Genomic DNA, 25,326 nt, shown 5'->3' with positions numbered 1-25,326 from the left:
ATCTGTGGGAAAGCACTGCAGAGCTTGGCTTAGTCAGTATAAAAGCATGCACGGTACCCTCCACAGTTCCCTCTAAGGAGGTTGGATCAATTGGAAAGGTGGGGTCAGACAGTGTGGGCACAGCTGGGACTAAAACAACAGCGCTAATGAAAAACGGTTCAGCATCACACACCTCCAGCAGCCAGAACTGTGTTGCCCCACGGCCGGACAAAAGCAGAAGAACCCAGTGTTTTATTGACTGTTTTCTATCCTAATCCCTGCGGATTGACTGTTCGCGGTGCATTACTCTGAATGTAGGATTCGTCTCATTTTTTTTTTGTTTTAGAAAACTCCAACGGGTATATCTTATTTCCACATTCTGATATTTTTATGGAGCTCCATTTTTTCTTGCCTGAGACTTGGGGAGATGTTTTGGTGTAGATATTTGTTATCCTGTTTGAAGCTAGCTCTTCAAGCGTGCTTTCTTAAAACTGAAAATCGCAGGTGAAGTAGGAGAAATAAAGGGTGCTTCCCTCTTGATTGAGCATACGTTGACAAGGTGGTGTAAATGAGATCTCTCTTTCAGACAAGGAGGAAACTTTCATGGTGTGTTGGGAGGAAGCTAAGGACCCGAAACTAAAGGCTTTAACAGAATATAGGATTCCCTGTAAAAGGCAGACTGTGCAAATTGATTCTGCCAAGTTATTCTCTTGTGGAGCTTATCCTTATCATTTGGCTATTTTTTATAGCACCAAAAAAAGCGACAAAGTGTGAAATAGAACTGTATTAAATCAACTTGAAGATATTTAAAAGTTATTCTATATTAACACATGTATATATACACAGGTCACTATCTGCTTGCGTCTATTCAATATAAAAATCATCAAATGTAGATAGATAGGGCGCTGGAGATAATCGACGTGTGCAAAATAATGAGCAGAAGCAATCTCTGAAGTCCTGCTGGCAAAGTGGTGACTATTGAGCCTTGACAAGTGAGCACTAGAGAGGAGGGATCAAAACACACTCTGAAGGCCAGGAATAACATGGAGATGATGGCTAATGAGCGGACCTGCTGGACACCCTGACTGAGGTCTTAATGCGTCAGCTGAAATATTTTGTGGCATCCCAGGCTGTATGTGGTGCGTGGGATTATTACCCAGCATGCAGCGCGGAAGACCTCCATTCGCCGGCGGTGGTCCACCATTAACCGGTTTTAATTGCTGCTTTGGTTAGGAAGTTTGTACTCGCAGCGAATTGATTATAAGCAATTAGCAATTTTCCCACACAAAATATGAAAATACGGAGCTTGGGGAAAATAGAGCCGAGAGCTTTGAGACTGGTGTGTTGCTTTCATTGTTTGAATACAACTTGATTCAGAGGCAATCATGTTTGTTTGCTTCACTTTTGTGATTTTTTTTGTGATTTTTTTTTGATTGAATGAATTGTCTGTGAATCATTTAAAATGATTCACAGACAATTCATTCAATCAAAAAAAAATCACAAAATTAGTTTAATTGAATCACACTGTTAGAGATTTAAAAACGTTGTTGTATTACAATAGTGTGAATACGATGATAATAATAATAGGATGATAATATAATATGAGGATACTATGAAATGACATCATATGAATATGACCCCATTTATTTGAAGAAGACAGTGGGCTTTCGATATTCATGTCAAATTATCTTGCCGCTAATTTCACAAGTTTACGAATCATTGGATGAAAAGGTCTGTAAATAACTTTACTTTGAGGCAAGATAAATGAAGGTAAGATATTATTTAGTCAACCAGAACAGATATTATCACAGAGGCAATGGTATTTTTGTGTAACAGATAACATTCAAAGGATTGCTGTTAAATATTACCGACAGCTCTTTTAATCTAAAGTTATATCTTTCATTTGAAGTAATACAATTAAATTTATTATTCAATACATTTAAGAATTATGTTGATGATATCTTCATAAAATACAAAAAACACCATGAAAGCATCATTAAAAACAAAGTAAACCTCTATTTAAGCAGGAGAATTTTCACCCACAAGATTCAAAGAAATGTGATGTTTGAAAAAACAAGTTGTTGCATTTCAGAAGAAAAGGACACATTGAGTTCCATTGGAGCAGGTGTTAGGGGCGTTGTCAAACAATCAAAACCCACGTCGCACTCACTCGAGCCAGGGTGCACAGCCAAAACAAAACTACAACCAACTAATTGGCCTTGGTTTTTTAAAGGTGACATTTTACTCCACCAGGTGTGATTGTGATTAGCCATTACAAGCCGTTTTGAAACTCTGCCTCTTCTGACCTCCACCTAGATATATAATGGATAGATGAACCGCGTTTGCTACAGGTCACTGGGTAGGCTTGGAGGCTGATCTATCCAGCGCACATCTTGGTGGACACGCCGACGTGTGTTTGCAGAAGAAGCCGATTTTCAAAACTTGAAAGTCTTGTGGCTTGTCACGGCTAATCACACTCACACCTGGTGGTGTGATATGTCCCCTTAATAACCAACCAGAACGTTATTCAACCGATAGAAGTCATTCAGGGTTTATCTAACCCTGCACAAACCCCAACTGAAACCTTAGTGACTAATCGCCACCTGAAAGCCCAGGCGCTCGCTCCTCACCGTTGAAGTTCACCGCCCGGATGAAGGAGAGCAGCTCCTTGCCGTCCATGTTGGCCATGGCGGCGCAGAGGCCTGGCCCAGAGCAGCGGTCCCGGTGCATCCGGTGCAGCGCGTGAGCCACCGCGTAGACGGCGTCCATCACAAACTGCACCTTCCCTTCCTGCTCGTACGTGGAGTCCCGGCCCACCTTCTCCAGCCCTGACGGGACAGGGGGGGGGGGGGGGGGGGGGGGGGGGACAGACGCAACGCCTCATGGTTCAAGAAAGTGCAGAAAGGAATAAAGATGAGATGGGAATGCGCTTTGTCAATCCCAGTTGGGAAATCAGGTTGTGTGTCAAAACCAGAAGTACAAGAGAGTGTTCGAGTGAGAGGAAGATTTTGGAATAAGAATGGGCAAAGAAATACTAGAAATATCTATTTCTCTTCTGTGCGATGAGTAGTCATAATTGAAATGTAAACTCTGCATGTAAATGTGAACATTATTGAGTGCTTTAAGTGATCTGAACGAATATAAAGACGCAGGGACAGAACCAAACAACGAAAGATTGGTAAACATTGGCTGCAATCATTCTTTGTCTGAATGTTAAAAGGTATTTAATCAGCAGCACTTGAGGTCCGGGAATAACTGCTGTGCGAAAATGATTCTCTACAGAATGCCGTAGGATGAACCAGAGGGTTTGTTAGTCATGATTGCCAACAGCACAATACTCAAGGGAGTCAAGCGGATGTTTCAAACTCAAACATTAGTCATAACACAAGCTTTATCATATTGCTTCCTTCAAGGTCTGGTCTTCTCCTTAACATTGCTTGAAGGAAGATGTAAGAGCAGTCAAGAGGGTTAGAACAGAAAAAGCCCCCATTAAAGTCCCATCCCTCTCTGTTCCCTCTCTTCCTACTTTTCTCCAAACAGTGCAAAGTGCTGCATTCGTGCACCTGTGAATGACAGGCAAGATGGAGTCCCCAAACCAATTAGGGAAGAAATGCCCTGTCTCATACAGGAGCAGGCCCAGCCGACCAGAACAGACAATCTCAGAGCATTCCACTGCATTCACTGAAAGCTGAAGGATGGCAATGGCATTTCTAACAAATTACCCTGAAATTATAGGTCTTAAATCTTTCCTACATCACATATTAGTGTCACCTAGATTGTCAGACACCAAAATTGAGCAATCAAGGGATATTTGAACAACATTGGTGTAATGGTTTGCTGGTTATTATTATAATTATACAATATTATAATTATTAATTTCTACTACTATGTCTTCTTATGGTAATCTCATTTCCATGTCCGTGCCTTGCATTTTAAAACAACGTTAATAACTCCCGGTCTATTTAGCTCTCGTGCTGAGCCGGTTTTTGCATTAGACAAAAGCCTGAAAGAGGCTTGTAAGATGAAGGACGTTTCTTTGTACGTATTCCATGAAGAGAAAAAAAAAATACATTTTGTTCTGCCTCATTAGCAATGATTAAATAACACGCAGGGGGGCAAAAGAAAGACCCATAACATTTTATTTGAAAAACACAAAGTCCCATAATGCCCTGATGAGTGATTTCCAATTATTAAAGTCATTATGCTTTTACACGCCTTTGGCCTGGAGGGGTGCTTGAGGCTGAGGGCCCGAGCACCAGCCTTGGCCATTCATCACCCACCCTGTTCTTCTGAATGAATAGGAACATAGAGCTATAATCCCCTTTCAATCAACAGCAACATAGGATGCCAACGTAGTAAACTAGAGACTCAGCAGAAGTGGAGGGTGATGACCTGACAGGAGATGGAATTTGGCGCTGTTCAGACAATAGCCAGCACCCAGAGGAGATCCTTGCTCTAGTATGCAGACGATAGCCAGCACCAAGAGAGGAATCCCTGCTATAGTATGGAGATGATAGCCAGCACCCAGAGGACAACCCTGCTCTAGTATGCAGGTGATAGCCAGCACCCAGAGGAGAACCCTGCTCTAGTATGCAGGTGATAGCCAGCACCCAGTGTTGAACCCTGCTATAGTTTGCAGGTGATAGCCAGCACCCAGAGGAGAACCCTGCTCTAGTATGCAGGTGATAGCCAGCACCCAGTGTTGAACCCTGCTATAGTTTGCAGGTGATAGCCATCACCCAGAGGAGAACCCTGCTCTAGTATGCAGGTGATAGCCAGCACCCAGAGGAGAACCCTGCTCTAGTATGCAGGTGATAGCCAGCACCCAGTGTTGAACCCTGCTATAGTTTGCAGGTGATAGCCATCACCCAGAGGAGAACCCTGCTCTAATATGCAGGTGATAGCCAGCACCCAGAGGAGAACCTTGCTCTAGTATGCAGGTGATATGACCTTTCACTGCTGGACACCTGGTGTTTTTGAAGTAACATTTTTGTCAGAAGTGCCTAGTTCCTTATATCAATGTGCCTGGTTCCTTATATCAATATTCTGCCACCAGAATAAAATACAATATGTTCAATTAGACAAGGCCCCTACAACCACAAAAACATCTGTCAGTAGAAAACCCTCACAACTCAGAGCTTCAACGGTCTGCCGTGTAATCTACAAAGTTCCAGCCAGAGACAAAACCATCTTTGAATATTACCTGCAGGTGACCGGGTAATACCATCCGACACACTCCTCACAACCGAGGAGCCGGCGGTGGTGTTCCCCTGCAAGTCAGAGGATGAGCCACATGAGGGAGATCAAATGCTTGTACCGAGTGAAGTCTGATATCCAGGGCCCGAAGGCCGGCACCATCACACCCCATCCATCACGCCCACCAGCGTTTCAATTAAACATCGCTTACATGAATCGAATTCCACACAGGAGGCATGGGTGGGGGGAGGGAACCTTTTTTCCCTCATCTCAGTGCCTGTGCTCAGAGACACGCTTCTGTTTCCATTAGCTTGGCTTAATTACATGAATAGCAAATTAATGAACAAGGGGTTGTCCATGATGTGCTGTGTCGGTGCACGTGAGTCCTTCTTATTAACATGGTCTATCATTGAGCCGCCTGTCGTTTATCTGCTGCCTCCACGTTGTGTCAGATACTATCAGGAGCCTGCTAATAAAGATGTCTCCCTCCGCCGTGAATGAAGAGAGGAAGTAAAGACCAGTTCGCCAAGGACCTCAAGATCAACAGGACCCGGTGGGGTTCGGTGGAAGAGTTCTGCTGTCCATCTCTGTCTCATCAATGAACAGGGTGGTGGTTTAGAAGTGAACTGGATTGTGTTTGATCAGGAGGAGGGCAATAGGGGATGGACAGTGGAGCAGGTTTCCAAGTCCACACATGAACAATTACGAAGAGGATGTTATTAAATGGGCAAAAAATAGACATGTGTGCTGGGATTAAACCTGGAGTCCTTCTGAAGGAGAAAAACGTTCTGTCTGAGGACGAGATAGTTAAACTCAGACTGTATGTCTGATCTGATATGTGGCAGCGGAATCAAGCTAGATGAATGACCAGTGGGGGGAAAACTACCCAGCACTCTCCTTTCATGTCAAAGAACTACTGAATAAATGAAACACAGATCCCTCCCTGCCCAGAAAGTGAATCATGTGAGTTTTTATTTTTTTGTAAAACGCTGTAATACCATTCAGGACCTACTGTGTCTACAGTACAATATCAGCCCTCTGCTTCTACTATACCTAGTTCTGTCTCTACAAATCACCACTCCAAAGTCTCCAAAGTGGAATTACTTTATATGACTACAGTACTGTAGTCACCATACAGTGACCTTGAGTATAAAACACATAGTCAAAGGCAGTATCATTTCATGTCCTAATGAAGTCTTCTCCCTGCGTGCTAAGGCGTGTGCCCTAGACTACAGCACCACTGCAGCAAAGCAGCAGGTTCATCACTAGCTAAGGCCAGCATCTACGCAAAGGGAGCTGTGGCTAGATATCATGCACACGTTGCCATGGGATCCTGAACAACACACCCGAGCCAATAAATAAATAAACAAGCCGTTGTCAAGAAAGGTTTTGAAGAGCATTGGTAATATAGCAATATAGCAATATAGCAATATAAGAACGCTTTTCTCAAAGAATGTTGAGTGTGATAAAAAAGGGAACAAACTCTACGATCTGACTGGCCGGACATAAAGGGCCTCGCAGGATATGTCAATTATTGGCTGTGCAAATTCTTATTCAGATTTGCTCAGAAAATCAAAGCTAAAGTTGTGTTGAGTGTTAAATAATTGATTTGAGAATGCCCGAGGGAATAATGTCAGCGATCGAAAGGATATTTTCCTGAGTGTGAATCACAGTCGCCAGACATCTGATTGGGGTTGTTGCTTTTAATGTAAACTTCTTTAAGAATAATGAGGTCAATTAGACCTCATTGGCTAGTTGTGGCCCGGGATAATTTGGTCTAATGATTGGACGAGATAAGATGCGTCTTCACAGCAATTAACCAAAACAATGTTGTCACATATGCCTACACTAGACGATGCCACTGAACAAACCCCCCGTGTTGAATATCTTCAAACGATCAATTGCATAAGAGTAATAGCACATGCTTTAAATCCCACATTGTGTTTCATGTCTTTATCAGTGTCCAGATGTCCAAACCAGCGTCCAGATGGGTTCTTGTAAGGGTCCAGTCTCCAAATTCATCCACCTTCTGTTAGACATGTTACACATCTGTCACAGTGAACATGCAGAATTTGCAGATGAGTTGGATATTTATTTGCACCATAAACAATTAGTCACAAGTAAAAGTTTACCTTTTTCTTTTGTTAGCTGGAAGTATTCAATGAAAATACACAGCAGACTTGGTCATAAAACCGTTTTTGATGGCCATGGCTAAGCCGTTCTCATAGAGTCGACGGCTTAGAGCAATGCTTTGGGAACCACAGTTCATCTTACCTGTCCATGTTTTAAAGACCAGATAAAAGCAGTTTTGCTCGCTTACTGCCCATCCATTCAGAATGTTAGCATCCCGGCACCCCAACTATGTGTCCCCTAAGGGAGGAGAGAAGGTACTGTGGCCCCCAGACCACCAAGGTGCCGCCCAGTCCAGATCAAAAAGAACCTGTTCTGACCACTCGTGATCAACCCTAGACAGCCGTATTTACCCTGGAATAAGAAACATAGGTTCCATGTTAGGGCAACTATCATAAGCTGGGCCATAGTCACTCTCCTGCTTTACAGGAGCAACGATAAAGGCAGAAGCGACTTCTATCCGGACATTTGTCCATCCATTTGTCCTTTCTAAAGCAAACAAGAGAGAGAGCCAGGCTACTCTCCCTCCTGCTTTGAAAAGGTTTACATACAGTTGTGCTTATAGAGCTTGTTTCTAAACAAAAGCTTACCATTTTGCAGAACACAACCTCAGCTTTAGGACTTCAGGAGAGCCTGCATTTCTAAATGCTAGTAGATGTGTACACCCTATAAGCAACAAGGAACCTAAAATGGCAGTTCCTCCAATACTGATTATATGCTTTGATTTGTTCCCTGGCCCACTCGTCTGGTACTTTGGACAAAGGTTCCTCCTAGATGAATACGTGTTAATGTGACTGTGAAGAGGACAGGGTGAGCCTCCACAAAGGCCTAACAGTTGTTGCTTAACAACGAGCCCTGACAGGTGAGCTCTAAATATGGGGGGATACAGAAGAGATTGTTCCTGCAGGTGTTCACCAGATGATCACAATTCATGGCTGCCAGAGGACAAAGAAAATTATAGTAATACATCCAGCGGATTCTGACACGGTTATTGCGCCCCATCATTCTCTGCACATCATCATTTATTTATTTAACTAAACATTTCCTCCATGCTCCCTTTGTGTTTTTCTCTGTATCCCATCTCAATGGTTCCAACACATTAAACAAGTGAATTTCAAATGTTTCAATTTTAGATTCATCTTTAATGTATATCAAATTATAAATAAATTATATATAAATAAACATACATATAAACTTTATATTATATATATATTAAATTAATGTATGTTGAGAAATATCATTCATACACATATCATACTATATATATTATACTATATATATATATTAGAGGGAACTAACCAAACTCGAAGAGTCCAAACATATGTGGAACATCCAGAGGATGTTTCTCTGTCCGCCTAAGCTCAACCCTAATGCGTGTTTTCAGAGATAAGGACAGCACACAGCTTGTTTTAGTCCATGGATTTCAGGTCAAAGCTACTTTGGAGACTTTATTTTAATGATAAACTGCAATACATTATTACTCCTGTTGCCCTGGGCAAAGATTACAGAGGTTCCGAAGATTTATTAACGCAACCTTGCTTGTAATTCATTCTGCAGCCGTGCGTCGTGGTTCCAACAGCTCGGAGAACAACATTGGGGTTTAAGCAGGTCAGTGGATGTATTGCTGCTGCATTCCTACAATCCCAGCCAATGCTGTGTTGACTGAGGCTCAGCAGGCCAAGCATGTCCACTATTTATACATTGGAATCAATGGGCGCTGAAGGATAATCTATTGGAGGAAACTTGCCATGGGCTTGACAAGCAGAGTGTTACAGAGGCTGGGTGGTCAACAGCCCGGAGGAGAGCAATGGACCTTGAGAGCCTCTGAAAGCTCCTTAATATCACGGACACAGGGGGGGAGGCCTTTGTTCGCTTGTCTGACAGGCTTCAGACTATGTAGAGGCTCAAACCATGAAATCTCTTTATGGCCATTTTTATAGAAATGGGTTTGAATGAAGGAGTGAACAAACATATAGGGTTGAATGTGTCAACGGGTGAGTGACTGTGAATGAGTGAGTGATTGAGCGATTAATTAAAATCTGTGAGGGACTGATTCTGAATGAGTTAGAAGTGTGAGTGAGTAAATGAGCCACCTTTCCACATCAAACACCAGGGCAACAGATGATGACATCATCAGCCTGAAGAAAGTAGAGAGGAGGAGGGGGCGGAGCTATATGTGTATGCATGTTCAGCATCACTCTCTCCTTTATAATCTGTTTCATTTCATTATTTGATCATCTTTTTTAAACACTATCTGGAAGGCAGTACCCAGGGGCTGTGTGAGGGGGGTGAAGACAGTCAGTGTACCCTCTGACCCCACAACACTCAGATATTTACAGTATTAATTAATCAATAGATTATGATTATTGAGTTATGTATTCCCCCTGGAGAGAGGCTTCGCAGAGCTCTGATCTTTGAGCCCATGGTTCCTCCTCTCTTGCATAAATCTCCCTCTCTTTCCCCTACTAATGCCCTAGTGTCACACAAACAGGCTGGCTGCTATTTAAATTCAGCACAGCATCACTGCTGGCTCTGCGTATAACACCTGCATGACACAAATGCAAGGACACACACAGAAACAACTAAAATAAAACATCTACACACAGTAACCACAATGAGCAGCAGCAGCTGGAGTCAAGGGCTGAACTTGGATGGTGGATCTGGGGTAAGATTGGATTATTATGATGTGTTAAGTGGCTGGGTTCTCTTGAGTTTAACAGTTGCTTTAATAGAGGTCAATGGAAGATCAACATTCTGCAAAAGGTACCTGCGTTGATTAGGTTGACAGTTTAAGGTCAATGTGAATGCCCTCTCCTCGCCTTCTTGGTTTCCCTTGCCTCTTTCTTTATTATTCTCACTCTTTCTCCCTCTTATATTATCTCTATCCCTCTCTCACACACTTAATCTCTCCCTCCTTTTCTCTTGCCCTCTTCCTTGAGCTAAAGAGCTTTTCAATAGGACCAGGTCAGAATGTATTGGTGCAGTCTTGTACTAAGCATATGTTATGATAGGATATGTTATGATAGCATATTTTATGGTAGGATAGGTTATGATTTAGACACACAGACAGACGGATGGATAGATATACAGACAGACAGACGGACAGGCATCTTAGTACATACTCTAAAAATCCTATATCATATGTTATGATATGCAATAGTGTTATATTATATGTTGTGATACTATATGATATTTGATGTGACATTATATGATAAGTTATGATATCATTTATAATATATGATAATTTAAAGTGTAGATCTAAAAAATTGACATGTAAATAAAAAAAGCTGATAAGTCAATGTCTATCCCCCGATGAGGGAACACCATGATAACTGATCTGACGTCCCACTGAAGAAAGCCCTTGCAGCATTATGAATGCTCAAAGATGGGTGAGAGCAGCGGCACCGATGGGATCTATGGGAAACGTTACCTCTTATCGCCAATGGTACCAAGAGAAGAAAACAGAAGTCTTTGAGATTGCCACTTTAAATTAGGATCAGTTATGCTATGATATGAAACACTGTACTTCAACTTATTCTGTATAGCCTAAACAGTGGTGGTCCAACAACACAACAAAGCCTTGCTACTTTCAATACTCATACTAAGGCCCAGTATATTTGTTGAATGATACTTGAACCAAATTTTTATTTATTTATGTTAAAACCTGACATAAATATTCATAACTGTTGCCAGGGTGCAATCGATACAAAGCAGCCAGGATTCATTTGGTTGATGAAAAACAACAACCCAGAAACCAGGAAATAAACTGATTTGTAAAGGATGCAGAACAGTGCAGCAGTGGGCCTTTAAAAAAACAGCTATAAAAAAAAAAGCTTTTAAAAGTTGTGTTTAGTAGTATGTTAATGTGAGCACCTCCAACAATTAAAGTTGCTCATCAGGCATTAAAGGGATCCCCTCTTATTTTCTCTTGACTCCTCGTTAAAAAACAATCACAGCTTAATAGAATATGCATCCGTTTACCATGAGGTGGTGGAGAACCAGGGAGCTCATTAGCTAAGACAAGCTCACATCTGACGCCCTCACCTCTTACCTAACAACTCTTAGTGCTGCGCTCGTGGCTCGTGGTTATGAAAACACATTGTAACACCCCCACCTGTTAAATTGCACCTGAACATTTACGTAAAATGTGGAGTCGCCTTGAGTGGTCTTCGTGTGGATAAGCCAATAATACACATCCGCTCCCTCGAAGAATCCCAGGGTTCAAGGAGCCGCTAAGCCACGGGGAAACCAATGGACTAGAGTTGTCGATTGAACCCTTCTCGAAGTCACTTGAGAGTGAAACCACACCGGACCCTGGTCTGTTTTTGTCTAGATCTGGGTCATAAACCCACTCTTGCACCGCCGGGATTATTCTGAACAATCACTTGTCCACCAGGAGACTTGACCAACCAAGCTAACCACACCACTGGATGAACACAGCTCTCAACAACCAATGAGGTTGCTGTTTTGGCAGATGTTTAAGGTCACAAAGGACTAAACTGTGCTGAGTGTGTTGAACTTTGATCAGAAAAGCACCAGAACCATCCTAGCAGGTCTGGGGGCATTGGTGTCTGTTTTGTCCGTCTCTCGACCTTGCGGTTTGTGGAAACTCAGAATCAACAGCGTCTAATTAACTATTTGCAACATTACATTTATTTTACTGAGCAAATGTCAAAAAGTGCATTCAACCATGAAGATACAACCCAGATACAACTCAAGGATCTACTAGCGACTAGAACTGACTATCAAGTAACTTCCATCAGAGAAAATTAACTCAATTAAGACAGAAGCACATTGTACTGAAATCATCATCTCATTTGTTTCCACAATTTGACTTATTTCTAGTGTGATATATTTCTTGCTGGTGCTATGGGGGGGCTTGAATATTAAGCATGGGTGCTCTGAGTTTACAGAATGCACACACAAAAGGCAAGCAATATGGGATATGGATGTAGGGTTCAAAAACAGTAACTGATAACCACACAAACATCTCTGAGTCAGATAAATAATAATCACTCAACAATAAACACAGAACTCCGCACACATCCCAGTGAACACACTACTCCTACACGCATATCCAGCAGGCAAAGCTGAGGCGAGTTGTTCTCCGAGATCTTAAACGCTGAGCTATCAATCTAATGGCACTCATGAGCTCCTTTCAATTGTACAACAACTTATATCCATTGCATACAACTGTTAACAACGAACCACAACGATATGATCCTCAGTCCGAGGCAACGAGAAAGATTAGAATTATAACAATTAATAAAGACTCAAGAGATAATAAATAGATCTACTACATCCATTTATGCTCGGAAATTGCAAAAAAATATATAATTTGACAAATATTATAACAATTCGGTATGTATCAATTACATCTTCTCAGAGTAAGAGTGCTAAGCATTAACAGTTGGATACCCGCAGCATTGCACATACTATCTAATGATACAGCTCTAAAACATTAATAAGGCACTGTGCAGCTAGGTGGTGTAATTATTAAACTGTATGAAGCACTTTGAATCTAGAGCCAGGGCTCTGAGTAACTGAGATGAGATATCACGAGAGCTAGGTGGCTTGCTCAAAGCGTGGAACAGCATGTAGACTCCAGAAATAACACAACACATTGTATGTCAAGAGCGAGAGAGAGAAAGAGAGGGAGAGAGAGAGAGAGAAGCAATCCGAGCATCAAATCAAGGGTAATTCAACTTTCATGACTCCTGGAGAAAATTTACAACCAACATGACATTACAAATAGTCTGTCCTCCTGCATCACTTGGAAGTTACACGTACACACTCAAAAACCCACGCACACACAGGCAGATGGATGCTGACCTGTGGAAGATGTGCTGATTCAGCTGTATGTGTGTGTGTGTGTGTGTGTGTGTGTGTGTGTGTGTGTGTGTGTGTGTGTGTGTGTGTGTGTGTGTGTGTGTGTGTGTGTGTGTGTGTGTGTGTGTGTGTGTGTGTGTGTGTAAACATGTGCAGTGCCTCGAAGGTAGTGTATGCCGAAAGTTGAAATGTGTGTGTGTGTGTGCGCGTGCATGCTAGCATGCGTGCGTGCGTGCATGTGCATGTACGTCCGCTGTGTCCTGGTATCACCCCTGTAGCAACCCCATCCGGATATTGGGGTACATCTCAACTTCTAACGATCAGCACAACAGGGGAGCAGCAGCTGCTCCTGAATCCCCTCCTCCCCTATTCCCCCCCCCCCCCCTCCCTCAAGAGCAGCAGGGGGCCCTCGGGGTCAAAGCAGTTTCCATGCCAACGGGCCCACGTCCTCCTGCCGCACCAGTTGAACCCCCCCCACCCCCTAGGGCCCACCCTGCCCACCAGGAAGACTCCCCTCTCCTAGCAGGCAGGGCCCCGACCAAGTGTCAGCTCTGTGGGTGCCCCACTAGACAGCGTGTGCGTCCGTTCCTCTGCCCATATAAACGTAACACAATCGTTAATGTGATCCAGGGATCCCAACGTCCGCTCCGGGTCACCCGCAGAAGCAGAAAGTGGTAGCGCAACACTGCGCATCGTGCGTATGTTATTTTGATGCGACGTGTCGGTATTTGTGTACGCAGTAATTATGACATGCTGCTCGGGGACCCGGAGCTAGGGAGGAGCGAGTATTATCGTTGTAAGCCGAACAAGGTTCCCGATAGGACAATGAAGACAGACTCGACATTATTTAATCCTTCCGGGTGTGCAGAACGCTGGGGAGATTAATCAGCTTGTGTGTACAATATTAGTGGCCTAATGGAATATATTCTGCGTGTGGAAATTGAATCATACATATTCATTATTTTGCACACATTGCGTGAAAATCAACTTGGTGTTGAAAATTGCCAAGATTAATAAAAAAATAGAATAAAGTGTGTTTGGACTGCTGGCAGATTTAAATAACAGGGCTGTAAAAAGAGTGTTTGTGCTGCATGCAGCAGTCCACCCAGCTCTGCTCTGTAGCGTGTTCCAGGACACACGTGTTTAACCAATCACAGCAGGAGGGCATTCTGCACCCCGCGGTTCACCATCGCCAAGATGCATTTTTTATCCCTCCATCACAATGTGATGCTGCTTTCTCTCTCTCTATTCCCATCTCTCTTTGTCTATCTCTCTCTCCTCCATTTTAAAAATACACACAACACTGATCAGGTGGTGCTGCTGGCATGCTGTTGACAGATAGATCAATCTATTTCCTGTATATCTTCACAACGCAGAGAGCGAGAGAATGAGATCAAGTGAGAGAGAGAGAGATGGAGAGAGAGCGATAGCGAGGGAAAGATGGGGCGGAGAGGGAGACAGTGAAAGTGTGCATGCGAGAAAGACTGAATTTGAGAGATAGTCAATGAGTAACAGAAACAAATTGCGATAGACTGACACACAATATATATTAAAAAAAAATCTGTGTTAGAGGCGAGGTGTTAAAACAACAGCAGAGGTGGAATGATTCATTACAGTGGCTGTGGCTTCCCAGACACCTGTCTGTTAGTTACAGTATGTTCTGTAGACGGGGTGTTAGATATGCTCTGCGGAGCAGAGCAGAGGGGTGGGGTTAATGATATGTGGTGTAGGTGTGCTACTGGTGCAAACATTGTAGATGAAGGGGGAAGTGGTGACAAATGACTTGCACGCATCCATGAACAAATAAACAAAATGTGTGTTGCAAGGTCAAATGTGCGCACACACACACACACACACACACACACACACACACACACACACACACACACACACACACACACACACACACACACACACACACACACAGTAACAATATATGCATAGTGACAAAATATATACGACATAGTAAATTACATTTCTTATCGAAACAAACACCTTTAAAGGCTTTAAAGGTGTTTGTTTCGATAAGAATTGTAATTTAATCTGCAACCTTAATTGCTCCAAATAATTTGTTGTAACATTATTTGTAAACAATTATTGTATTGTGTGTCAGCAACAGCATGATCAGCATAGCATCATGATTTCTGTGTGTTTGTATTAGAATGTTGTCTGTGTAAGTATAGAATGTTTATTTTACGCCTGTACTTATATTTTGTCTTCATAGCTGTACAAGCAAGTTGTCTGTATTGGCATGTTGTCCCTACATCTTCATTAGCATGTTGGCATGGTGTTAGGATTAGCACATTCAATGTGTTAGCATATTTTGAATGTATCTGTATGAAGCACATTCAGCCATGTTTCTGTTCGGTCTGAATCTGTGTACTATTGGCACAGCATGCAACCGTCTATTCCCTCTTATATTTATTGCAACGGATGCTTGCTCACTTGAAACTCTGCCAGTGGAGCTGGCATCGCTGCAGCTGTTTACTTCTTACTTCTTGTTGAAACCACACTTGAAAATCTTCACACAAGTCTGAAGGCAGTAAACCAGGGGGCAGCCATCCAACCACATACTAATAGGGCTGCAGTGTCGGGTGAACTCTCTCAACACTTCATCCAATTACATGGAAACATCTCATTGCCGGGGAACGCTTGGCTAGATTCTTCACACTTTCTGACCGATTTTGCCAAAACAACTCCCTTAAAGATAGAATTGTTTGACCGCTTTATCGTAGTTGTAGTGGTGCTATCCATTCATGGTTCAAGGGTCAGGCTGAGCTATAGAACACAGACAAAGGGTGAGCAGGGTAGTGTGACGTGGGTTTGTAATACCCTTAGAGCCAGTCACTGTGATGAAGGACCATAGAAATAAACTCATTAAACTAAAAGTTCTGTCTGATCACAACCAGCAAAATACCTTGCTTTATTGTAGAATAGCTCCGTCCAAGTATTGGACGGAGCTATAGTATTGGCTCCATCCAATATTGCCATTCTAGAGCCAATCAGCCCAACATCACAAGCATTTAAAGGCGCACCTTGAGATGAATGTAGTTGTACTTGCGTTTGGGATTCGCGTCTGGTACTCATGTTTGGCGGTTACATTTGGTACTTGTGTATAATACTTGTATTGGCGTTCAGTACCTGTACATTTCTTAGGACTTCCGGGCTTCTTGCCGTGCATCCCAAGCTTGCATCCAAAATTCTCCTCCCAGAATTCCGCAAACCAGACGTTCCGGCGGTTGTTGGAGAGAGAGCGGCTCCTGAAGTAGCGATCGAACGCTGGGGAGGAGAAACAACAAGAACATCAGAACCACAGAACAAGGCACCAGAAAGGAACACATGGATCTCACGGTCAAGCCAGATGATTGTTATGGTTTCTAGAAGCAGGAAAAAGATGCAGCAAATTGTTCTAGTAAATAGTAATCCCAGCTGCAAACCAAGGTGTTTGTTGGTTGCAGATTAGTGTTAACAATAAATATTTCAGAGGTTTCTTTATCACCATCAATCATGAATCATGAAAGAAAACTACTCTTTAACTATGAAGAGGATCAGTATAAAAAGCATAATTTGTCTTTGTACATATCTCATAGTAATCTTTGCTTGAAATCCAGCACTTTGTTTGGGAGAACTGCAGTTGAGTGACAACGGTTCCTTTGAGGACTAACCACCCACTAGCTGTGGAATCACTGCCGGCTCTAGACCTTTGATGTTATTGTTCTGTTCGTTTTCCTAACGGCATTGCAGGAATTAAGTGGCAAAAAATACGATGCATAATAATTTCAGCTGGGCGATAAATGCGATAATAATGGTGTTAACACAAATTAGACTTAATGCCACACATTCTTTTGATGCATTATGCAGGTACTATCCTTTCAAGACAGAACATTAATTTTCAATGAGAGACAAGCTACACGGTGTGAAGGAGCAGAACCTTGTTGCCTAGTGGCAACTAGCAAATATATGAGCGGATCACGTGAAAAACTATTTTGCACAAGACGAATTGTAGAAAAATGTGCCGACATTATGTTTAGTCACTGAGACAATTAATGTTTGTCATGCATTTAACGTAATTCCTCTATCGCCCGACTCTCAATAAAGGTAGCCTACACTGAACTATAAACATATAGCCTGGTTCTTTAATCTCAGTTATAGGAATAACCAGCCTGCCTCTCACTGGAGAGCAGGCTTCACTCACCCCGTCTGTGGTTTTATGTTTTAGGTTTGCGCATATAACAGTAGCCCAATAATTGTCATTATTGACAGATCCCCATGTTAGTTGAAACTATTGAAATATCGATAAGTTTATAGGATAAGGCTGCTCCCTGCTAATTCCTCTGCTTTATGTGAAGCAACCTGGCGACTCTGCTGCTTCAATGAACAGCTCACTCTAACCAGCATAACCCAAGCGTGAGGTAGCCAAACGATTTTAACCATGGCACTTAAATGTTAACTTAGTTCGATGGGAAGCAAAACAAGGCATATATTTCATATATTTGAACGGATTCACAACCCTAATAATAATTCATCCATGTATTTATGCAATATTTCTGTAACATTTACAGAAAAAGCGCCATGGCAGTTGCAAACTGTGAACTTTGCATAAAAGATAAAATATTGAAAGCAGGTACAGCAGAGGTTTGAAAGGATCCAGAAGAAATGCATAAAACCAAAAAGGGCAGAAACAAAAATAACAAACAGACAGGGTCACAAGCTAGGGAACACAGATTAACTCCAAACAGGTGGCACACATTTGGCTATTGAGACAAAAATAAGACATGCGGTTCATGTGGTGCAAGGCGCTGAATTCACTTTTAGCGAGTGGGTGTGTGACACCAATGGCACTATTCAAAAAGCTGACTGCACAAAATGCCATGCCATGCCATGCATTATTTGCCATCCCTGCATTGAGAAAAAATAATCAGCCAACCAATGTGAGATTACAACTCTGGCAGGGTTTCTCAAGGGTCTTTCACTCAAGATGTTTTTTTTTCTGATATATTTTTTTTCTATTTTCAATTTTTTCTATCTTTATTTTCCCTACAGCTCAAAGTCAACTATTCATCCTGTACGTTTTCTGTTCTTCAAAGCAAAAGCGTAGTCATAATTGCAGCCTAGAAGATACATAATGATACCAGGCAGCGAGGTGTAACCTAACATCAAAACAACCATTTAACATGGGTGAGGTTGGTTTGAATCGAGGTAGAAAAATATAAGGATCCAATACCTATTCAGCGACCACTTGTGCCAAGTTCAACAAAAGACAGACATGGAGATGGCATGTTTTCTACTGCCTCAAGTTCCCCTCTACCGCAACACTTGACAAATCCATTTGTGACTTACTTAAGCATTGTTATTCACACAAATTGCACCTGAATTTGTAATTTAAGGGTGTTTTAAGAAGAAATAACTCAATATATAAAAGCTAAGGACAATTGGAAAACAATGTGGGCAAGTATCATTTTGTCTCTCTCCCTCTGTGTGTCTACGTCTCTCTCACTAGGTGGGGTGTGTATAGCCAAGTCGTGAAGGTCCCCAGATAACCCCCACATAACCTCTAAAATTAGATTTTAGTGGTTATAACATATTACGTACCACCATGGTTCGTCCTTAAGCAAAGAATCTTTATATCATTCCGTTATTATTCACATCATCAACACCATCAATGGTTGCCCTGTTGCTTTCTTTAACTTGTTATACGGACAAAACAAATTCAATTTGTGAATTACGCTAATAATGTTTAGGTTATCTACAATTTAATTTGAAACAATACTTTTTTTTGTTTCATAATTGAAAGTTTGATATTTTCTATCGTGTCAAACTATTTTATACTATGTATTTTTACTGTTTACGCTGCGGTTGCACACTGTTAAACTGTCGGCTTAATCCTACCACTCACCTTTAAAGCCCTGCATGGCACTTCTCCTGCCTCTATCTTGGACCTCCCCTGACCACACCAGTAGACCCCTCACCCCTTGCCTGAAATCCCCCCGAGACAGGGCCTTCTCTACTGCTGCAACCCATCAAAGGAATTATCTCCTGGCTGATATCCAACCTGCCTACTTAAAAACAGACAGAAAACAGTTTTTGATCTCATGGCTGATGGCACTTCTTCTTCTAATCATTTTGATTTCTTCCAGCTCCTCCCAGATGTCTTCTCCCAATCAAGGCTCCTGTTGGGAGGTATAAAGGACTGCACCGCCCCCCTCTTGTCTGGCACTGTGAACAGTACCGCTGCCACCACCACGTCTCCTCCTCTGGACATTTTTAGTTTAGTAGATCCTTACTGCATTTTATGAATAAACTCATGTCTTTGTCACACTCCACTCTGGGTTGGTTCTCTTTACGCACCGGGGTGTTACGCTGGTTAGTGATTAGAACAAGAAACATGGCCTCACTTCTCACTGATGATATAATCAAACCGATAAATGAAAAACCTCCTGGGTAGTTCAACTGGCTAAGCATGGCATTAACGCTGCCGAGGTTTGGGGGCATTAACGCTGCCAAGGTTAACTCTCCCCACTTGGGCGCTAACAATGCATGCACTTGCAGAAAAAGTGTCCACTAAACTTGCTGGTGCGCTAACCAAATGGGCAATGGCTTGGTCATTGGTCACGCACATGCCGCCCTCTTTCCAGGCTACAAGCTCTCTGTTAACACAGTTTCCTGCCTTTCTTCACCGACCTGTCACAGGGCACAAAAGGCCGCTGAAAACCTATAAAACCTTCAGAGATATCCTGCCCCCTCACAGTTTGAAACGTGTAAACCTGGAGCATGTCAGGGGGGTGGGTGAGAGAGGGTGGGAGAAGGGGGGATCCTCCATGCCTCACCATCCACTGAGGCTCTCTTTGGCAGGATGGTGATAGCCCCCTCAGCCGCCTTCTCCTGCCCGACCACCGGCGAGATCTTAGAGCCCCAGCTGTCCGAGCCCACCCACAGGAAGTGACCCGACTGGTTGTTCCTTTTGGCCGCGTCCAGGATGCGTCTGCCAGACAGAGAGAAGGAGAGAGAATCAGCCATAGGGAGTGATAGAGATGAACCCCAGAGAGAATCAACCATAGGGAGTGATAGAGATGAACCCCAGAGAGAATCAACCATAGGGAGTGATAGAGATGAACCCCAGAGAGAATCAACCATAGGGAGTGATAGAGATGAACCCCAGAGAGAATCAACCATAGGGAGTGATAGAGATGAGGCCCAGAGAGAATCAACCATAGGGGGTGATAGAGATGAGGCCCAGAGAGAATCAGCCATAGGGAGTGATAGAGATGAAGACCAGTGTTCAGCTTTTATCTGCACACCGATGTTTTAGGGGAAAATGCATGAGGGCACTGTCTACGTGTGTGTGTGTGTGTGTGTGTGTGTGTGTGTGTGTGTGTGTGTATGTGTGTGTGTGTGTGTGTGTGTGTGTGTGTGTGTGTGTTGTTTCTACCGGATGTCGTCCTCATTGGCGAACATGATGACAGCGCGGGCGTTGGGGGTCTCCATCAGCCGCTGGATGGTCTTATCAAACTCTCCTGGTCGTGGCTCCCTGGGGACCTTCACAGACTGGGCTATACACACCCCACCTAGGGAGAGAGACACACAGAGGGAGAGAGAGAGAGACTTGATTACAGTTACTGCTTAGTGTGATGTACTGGCCTAGTCTTTTGCTGGCAGCCACACGTACACACACACACACACACACACACACACACACACACACACACACACACACACACACACACACACACACACACACACACACACACACACACACACACACACACACACACACACACACAGTTAGCTGGCTGCCATTCCAGACAGCCAGATGTGCTCCATCCATCACAGCTATTGTAAACAAACAGCTGTGTAAACAACAACAGCAACGGACTCAGGAACCTCCAGACACCCTCTGGAACCCTCCATCATGCCAACGGGTCTCCCAGAGCCCTCATCCTTCCCGCCGCTACCCTCCATTTAACTCTCGCTCACAGACCTGTCGGACCCCCCCACAGACCCAACAGACCACTCAGAGGAGGGCACCCCGACCCATCGCCTCTTCATACCAGACACAGACAAATGTATTCAGTGGCAAAGAGACAGGTAATGCCAACTCACGGTTTTGGGAAGTTTTGGGGATATGTCCAATGGCACCCTACGGTACCCCTCGACTTCAGCCCAGTTTAACTTTAAGCTGATCCCACTTCTGCAAAGAGGTTGCTATTCGGTACAAAGGATGGGACATTTTTTAGTTTCTCTGATGAATACTGCGATATCAGCATATGCTGTAAGGCTAGCGGATATCAGCCTCAGAAATCGTCCTGGCGGACCCGGTGTGCGCTTGATTAGCAGTGGATCGCTTGCTAGGGTATAGAGCGGTGCAGACGATTGGCATCCCTGAAGGATCTCTCTCCGGGCCGTAAATGGATGGCCAAGTCCACTCCCCTCTTAAACATGACAAAGGCCTCCTCCGTCATGTCAGAATGACAGAGGAGGAGGATAAATAAGTCTGTCACTTAGTCCGTGAAATTAATTCAAAACCAAAAGTGTTTTCATGGTCAACTGATAAAAGCCCTATATTAATTATTAAAAAAAGTGATTTTCTTTAATAGTGTATTCAGGCACAATATGTTTGACTACAATGTATATAAGTGTCCATACACTGTTCTCTGCTTGAAATACATCTGGATAAGATGATAATGTCTGTGCACATAAATTTATTTATTTTTAAATAGGTCTTTGGTTGTTTGGTAGAAGTGCACAAAGCTCAACGGTTTTCCAAGTACATTTAAAATGTGAATTACAAACAGTGTTTATATAATTTCCAACAATTCCCAGAAAGGCCCTAGCGCTTTGAGGGGACTCCATCTAGTCCAGGAGAGGACGGCTGCCCGACAGCAGTAGTCCACTTCATTACAATAATTGACCAACAGACCAAATCCACTGAGTCAATTCTTGCTGAAAATGAGCAAAGAAAATACTGTGTGTATCTGTAATAATTTCACACAGCCGTGTTGAATCACTATCAACAGAAGAGACAATCATATCGTTCATCCTCTACACATACCTGACCACGCCCACCTGACAACACTAGCACAGTGAGAGCTCTGCTCACACACTCGCACACAACACTCACATCCACTGTCAGAGAGAGAGACACACACTGAGAAAGGTAGGGAGAGATACAAAGAGACAGATATGGAGAGAGACATAGACCCGCGGACAGAGAGACTGAAAGGCTGACAGCAAGAGAGACAAATAGAGAAGAAACAGAGAGAGAAAACAGAGTCAAAGAGAGAGAGACAAACACAGAATTGAGAATCATACATAAGAGAGGGGGAGAGAGCGAGGGAAGAGAAAGAAACAAGTGGGTTTTGGGGATCTAGAAAGTCTAACATTAATTATTAATCTAGAGCCTGGTAATTGTGTGTCAAAGAGAGCCAGGACGGCGTTCATGTTCTTCTAAATGGACAGCTTTTCTGCAGCCTCTGCGGATTGCCTAAAATACACTTGTCTTACATCCACTCAAAACACTCAAACACTCAAAATCAACAGTGGATACCACTGTTGACCGTCCAAAAAAAAACCAAAACAACTTACTCAAGGAGAAGCAGACACCTTTCACGAGGGGAGAGCCCAAGGATCGTGCAAGGATCACCAGATTCCTGCTCGAGTGGAAGTATCGCGATCAGTAGCCACGATTACAGCAAAAGGACAGGCAGCCTTGAATTATCATCATCTTTATTAAACCAAATCTTGACTTGCAATATCATGAAGTTTGAGCGGCATACCGAAAATCCATATGTCAAGAAGGACTTAAAAAAAATGAAATTAATTAAAACCGAGAAAAAATAAAGAATTGTTCTCTTTGTTTATAATACAGGTTTTAAAAAGATCGTATCGATCAATGAATCTTGATTCTCGTGTTTTTTCACAATATGGTACGAAGCGGCTTGGGGCACAACACAAACGGCTGAACAAGGGTTATTTTGTATACTCTGCCAACCAAACACTTACCTCTCTCCCTGAAAACACTCATAATCCCATTATGGGGACTCATGGCTGCAATGTTATCTTCTGGAGGAAGACCTGAGAGTGCTGTTGTTGTGTTGGAGGGATTCTCCCGGGAGGCGCCTACCGAAGCTGTGGACTTAAAGTAGTTTTAAAGTACTAGCAGTCAAATCGAAACCGCACACTGGCTTTTTCCTCTTTAATTGCTTGCGGTTTGGTAGCTGTGTCTGCCCATAGGCCCGGGTCAGGAGAGAAGCAAAGTGCCAGTGGAGAGAGCTAGGGTTGGTTTACTTGTCTAGAGTGCTTAGCCAATTAGCAAATGTAGCGTCCGCTTGCGCAGGCAGGCAGAGCTGGAAGAATGGACTGATTGGTATGTTATTGCATAATCAATGAAAGTTGTTGAATATTTAGTGGGAGGAGAAACAGCGGGAGGGGGGGAAGGGCAGAAAACTGGCACCATCAGCGGTTTTCTTTGTGAAACTGAGTTTGATCAGAAAGTTTGATCTAGCCCAGCTTTGATTAGGGCTGAATCATAAGATTAAAGCAGTTGAGGGTTACTAGGCCATTTACGGGCCATCTCTGTTGGGATGGAGTCCCTGTCACTATTCTCAGATTCGCTCTCTATTTCTCAACTTTGTTCTGTTTTAACCGGCTACTGGCTGGGACAAATAGTTTGACGCTACAGTGTTTTCTTTTGTTCAATGTTTTGCGCACAGAGCGAAAACAAATATGCATCTGTGCTTATGAGATTCAACAAAATGCAAGGACTGTTAGAGACCATTTGCTACACTCAAAACAAAGTTATTTGATATACAGCAGGATTGTGAACTTCCAGTGTTTTCCACCAGAGAGCTATCACTGAAAAACTCTGTTACTTTGTTTCCCCTGGGCTAATCTTGGTTCAAAGCCTGAAGCTCGAGTTTACACCCACTAAGGAACAAAAGGGACCATATTTGCTCCTTCAACCTCAACTCTGGACACCCGGAAGACAGCATCACGTCTGATTATAAAAATACACAGTGCACGACCCACTCACTCAACACCTGAAGAACAGGTGTAAACCGCTCTATAGCACGAATTGGAACTATCATAGGCATTGTATGGCCTTTATAACCACACCATTAGAAGATCTGCCTACTATTCTGTCAAGAACATAGCAGGAACGGCAGAATTGATGGGAGGACCAGCCTGCTTACTGCTCCCATGGTTTAAACCAAGCAGAGGGGAGCAGCATTACGTTTTAATCTAGTGCCACTTTTGCGAACAAACTTCCAGAACAACTGCAGTCTTCCTCTATGCTTCACACTTTTTTGATCTATAATTCGCTCTCTTAAGATCTTAGATATTATTTTAAGTTTATCTTTGAAACAATTGTCTTTTAATGATAGCCCTTTAAATATTTTAAAGCGTTATTCATCTATGTCAAGCCCTTTGTGTAATGGCCTTTAGCTTGAGGGGGTACTTTATAAACTAAACTACATTGCCTGAACCAGCCAGTGTCACAACACTGTGTTAGGTTCCATCTAGTCAGCCCATAGTCTGTAGCTCGGGTAACCCAGAGACACTCGACACATCCAGCACTGTAGTCTGTTTGGGTTGAGTGTTGAGTTCCGAGGCTTAGTCAGCGTGCTGTTTATCAGACAGTATTGTGTTGCGTGTGATAGCCGGGGGCCGGGGGTTCTCAACAATCTCTTCAACCAAAGAGGCACCCGGACACCACAGCTCTCCTGCTGCTTTCACCTACTGCTACCCACGATTCAGGCCCTGAACACCATGGCGACGTGACTTTGCACAAAACAACATTTTAATGAATCAAACGTATGTCTCTTTGAAATGGCTGGTTCACCCTTTCAAGTTGTATAATACATGGCACATGGTACATTACTGGCAGTAAAAAGAATGAGATGATGCCGGTGTGAATAGGGTCTTTGGGATTGTCATTATGTTATTATTGGGTGAAACACTGCTCTACACAACAAACAAACCTTCTGTCGGGCTCACAACCCAGACACTGGACAACCACTCTTCTCCGACGAACACAGTCATGCAGAGTGGGAGCTCTCTCCTTTTTGGTTTGCTGTTTAATATTGCAAAGAGAAAATGGCAGCAAAGTGGGCTCCAGTGACACCAAAGTGTTTGATTTCTAAAACTGCTGGCATTGGCCCCGTATTTCCAGGGCATTAGAGTAAGCAAGGCAGT

The 25,326-nt window shown here is 43.1% G+C and overlaps 1 protein-coding gene across 1 annotated transcript in view; it reads right to left on the bottom strand.

Moving 5' to 3' along the window:
* LOC307080048 (metabotropic glutamate receptor 8-like) overlaps nt 1–25,326 on the bottom strand; it is a gene marked incomplete at both ends in the record, with an annotated part of 94,207 nt that overhangs the window by 12,074 nt on the left and 56,807 nt on the right. Inside the window, 4 exons of the mRNA XM_079742622.1 lie at nt 2,610–2,807; nt 16,276–16,413; nt 19,962–20,116; nt 20,564–20,699. Of these exons, the coding sequence (XP_079598748.1) occupies nt 2,610–2,807; nt 16,276–16,413; nt 19,962–20,116; nt 20,564–20,699 (627 nt within the window). The remainder of the gene's footprint in view (nt 1–2,609; nt 2,808–16,275; nt 16,414–19,961; nt 20,117–20,563; nt 20,700–25,326) is intronic.

This window comes from Pollachius pollachius (assembly GCF_949987615.1).
Source record: "Pollachius pollachius genome assembly, chromosome: 9".
NCBI lineage: Eukaryota > Metazoa > Chordata > Actinopteri > Gadiformes > Gadidae > Pollachius > Pollachius pollachius.
Note: the sequence above shows the minus strand (reverse complement) of the source record. Positions and strands in the feature narration are given on the sequence as shown.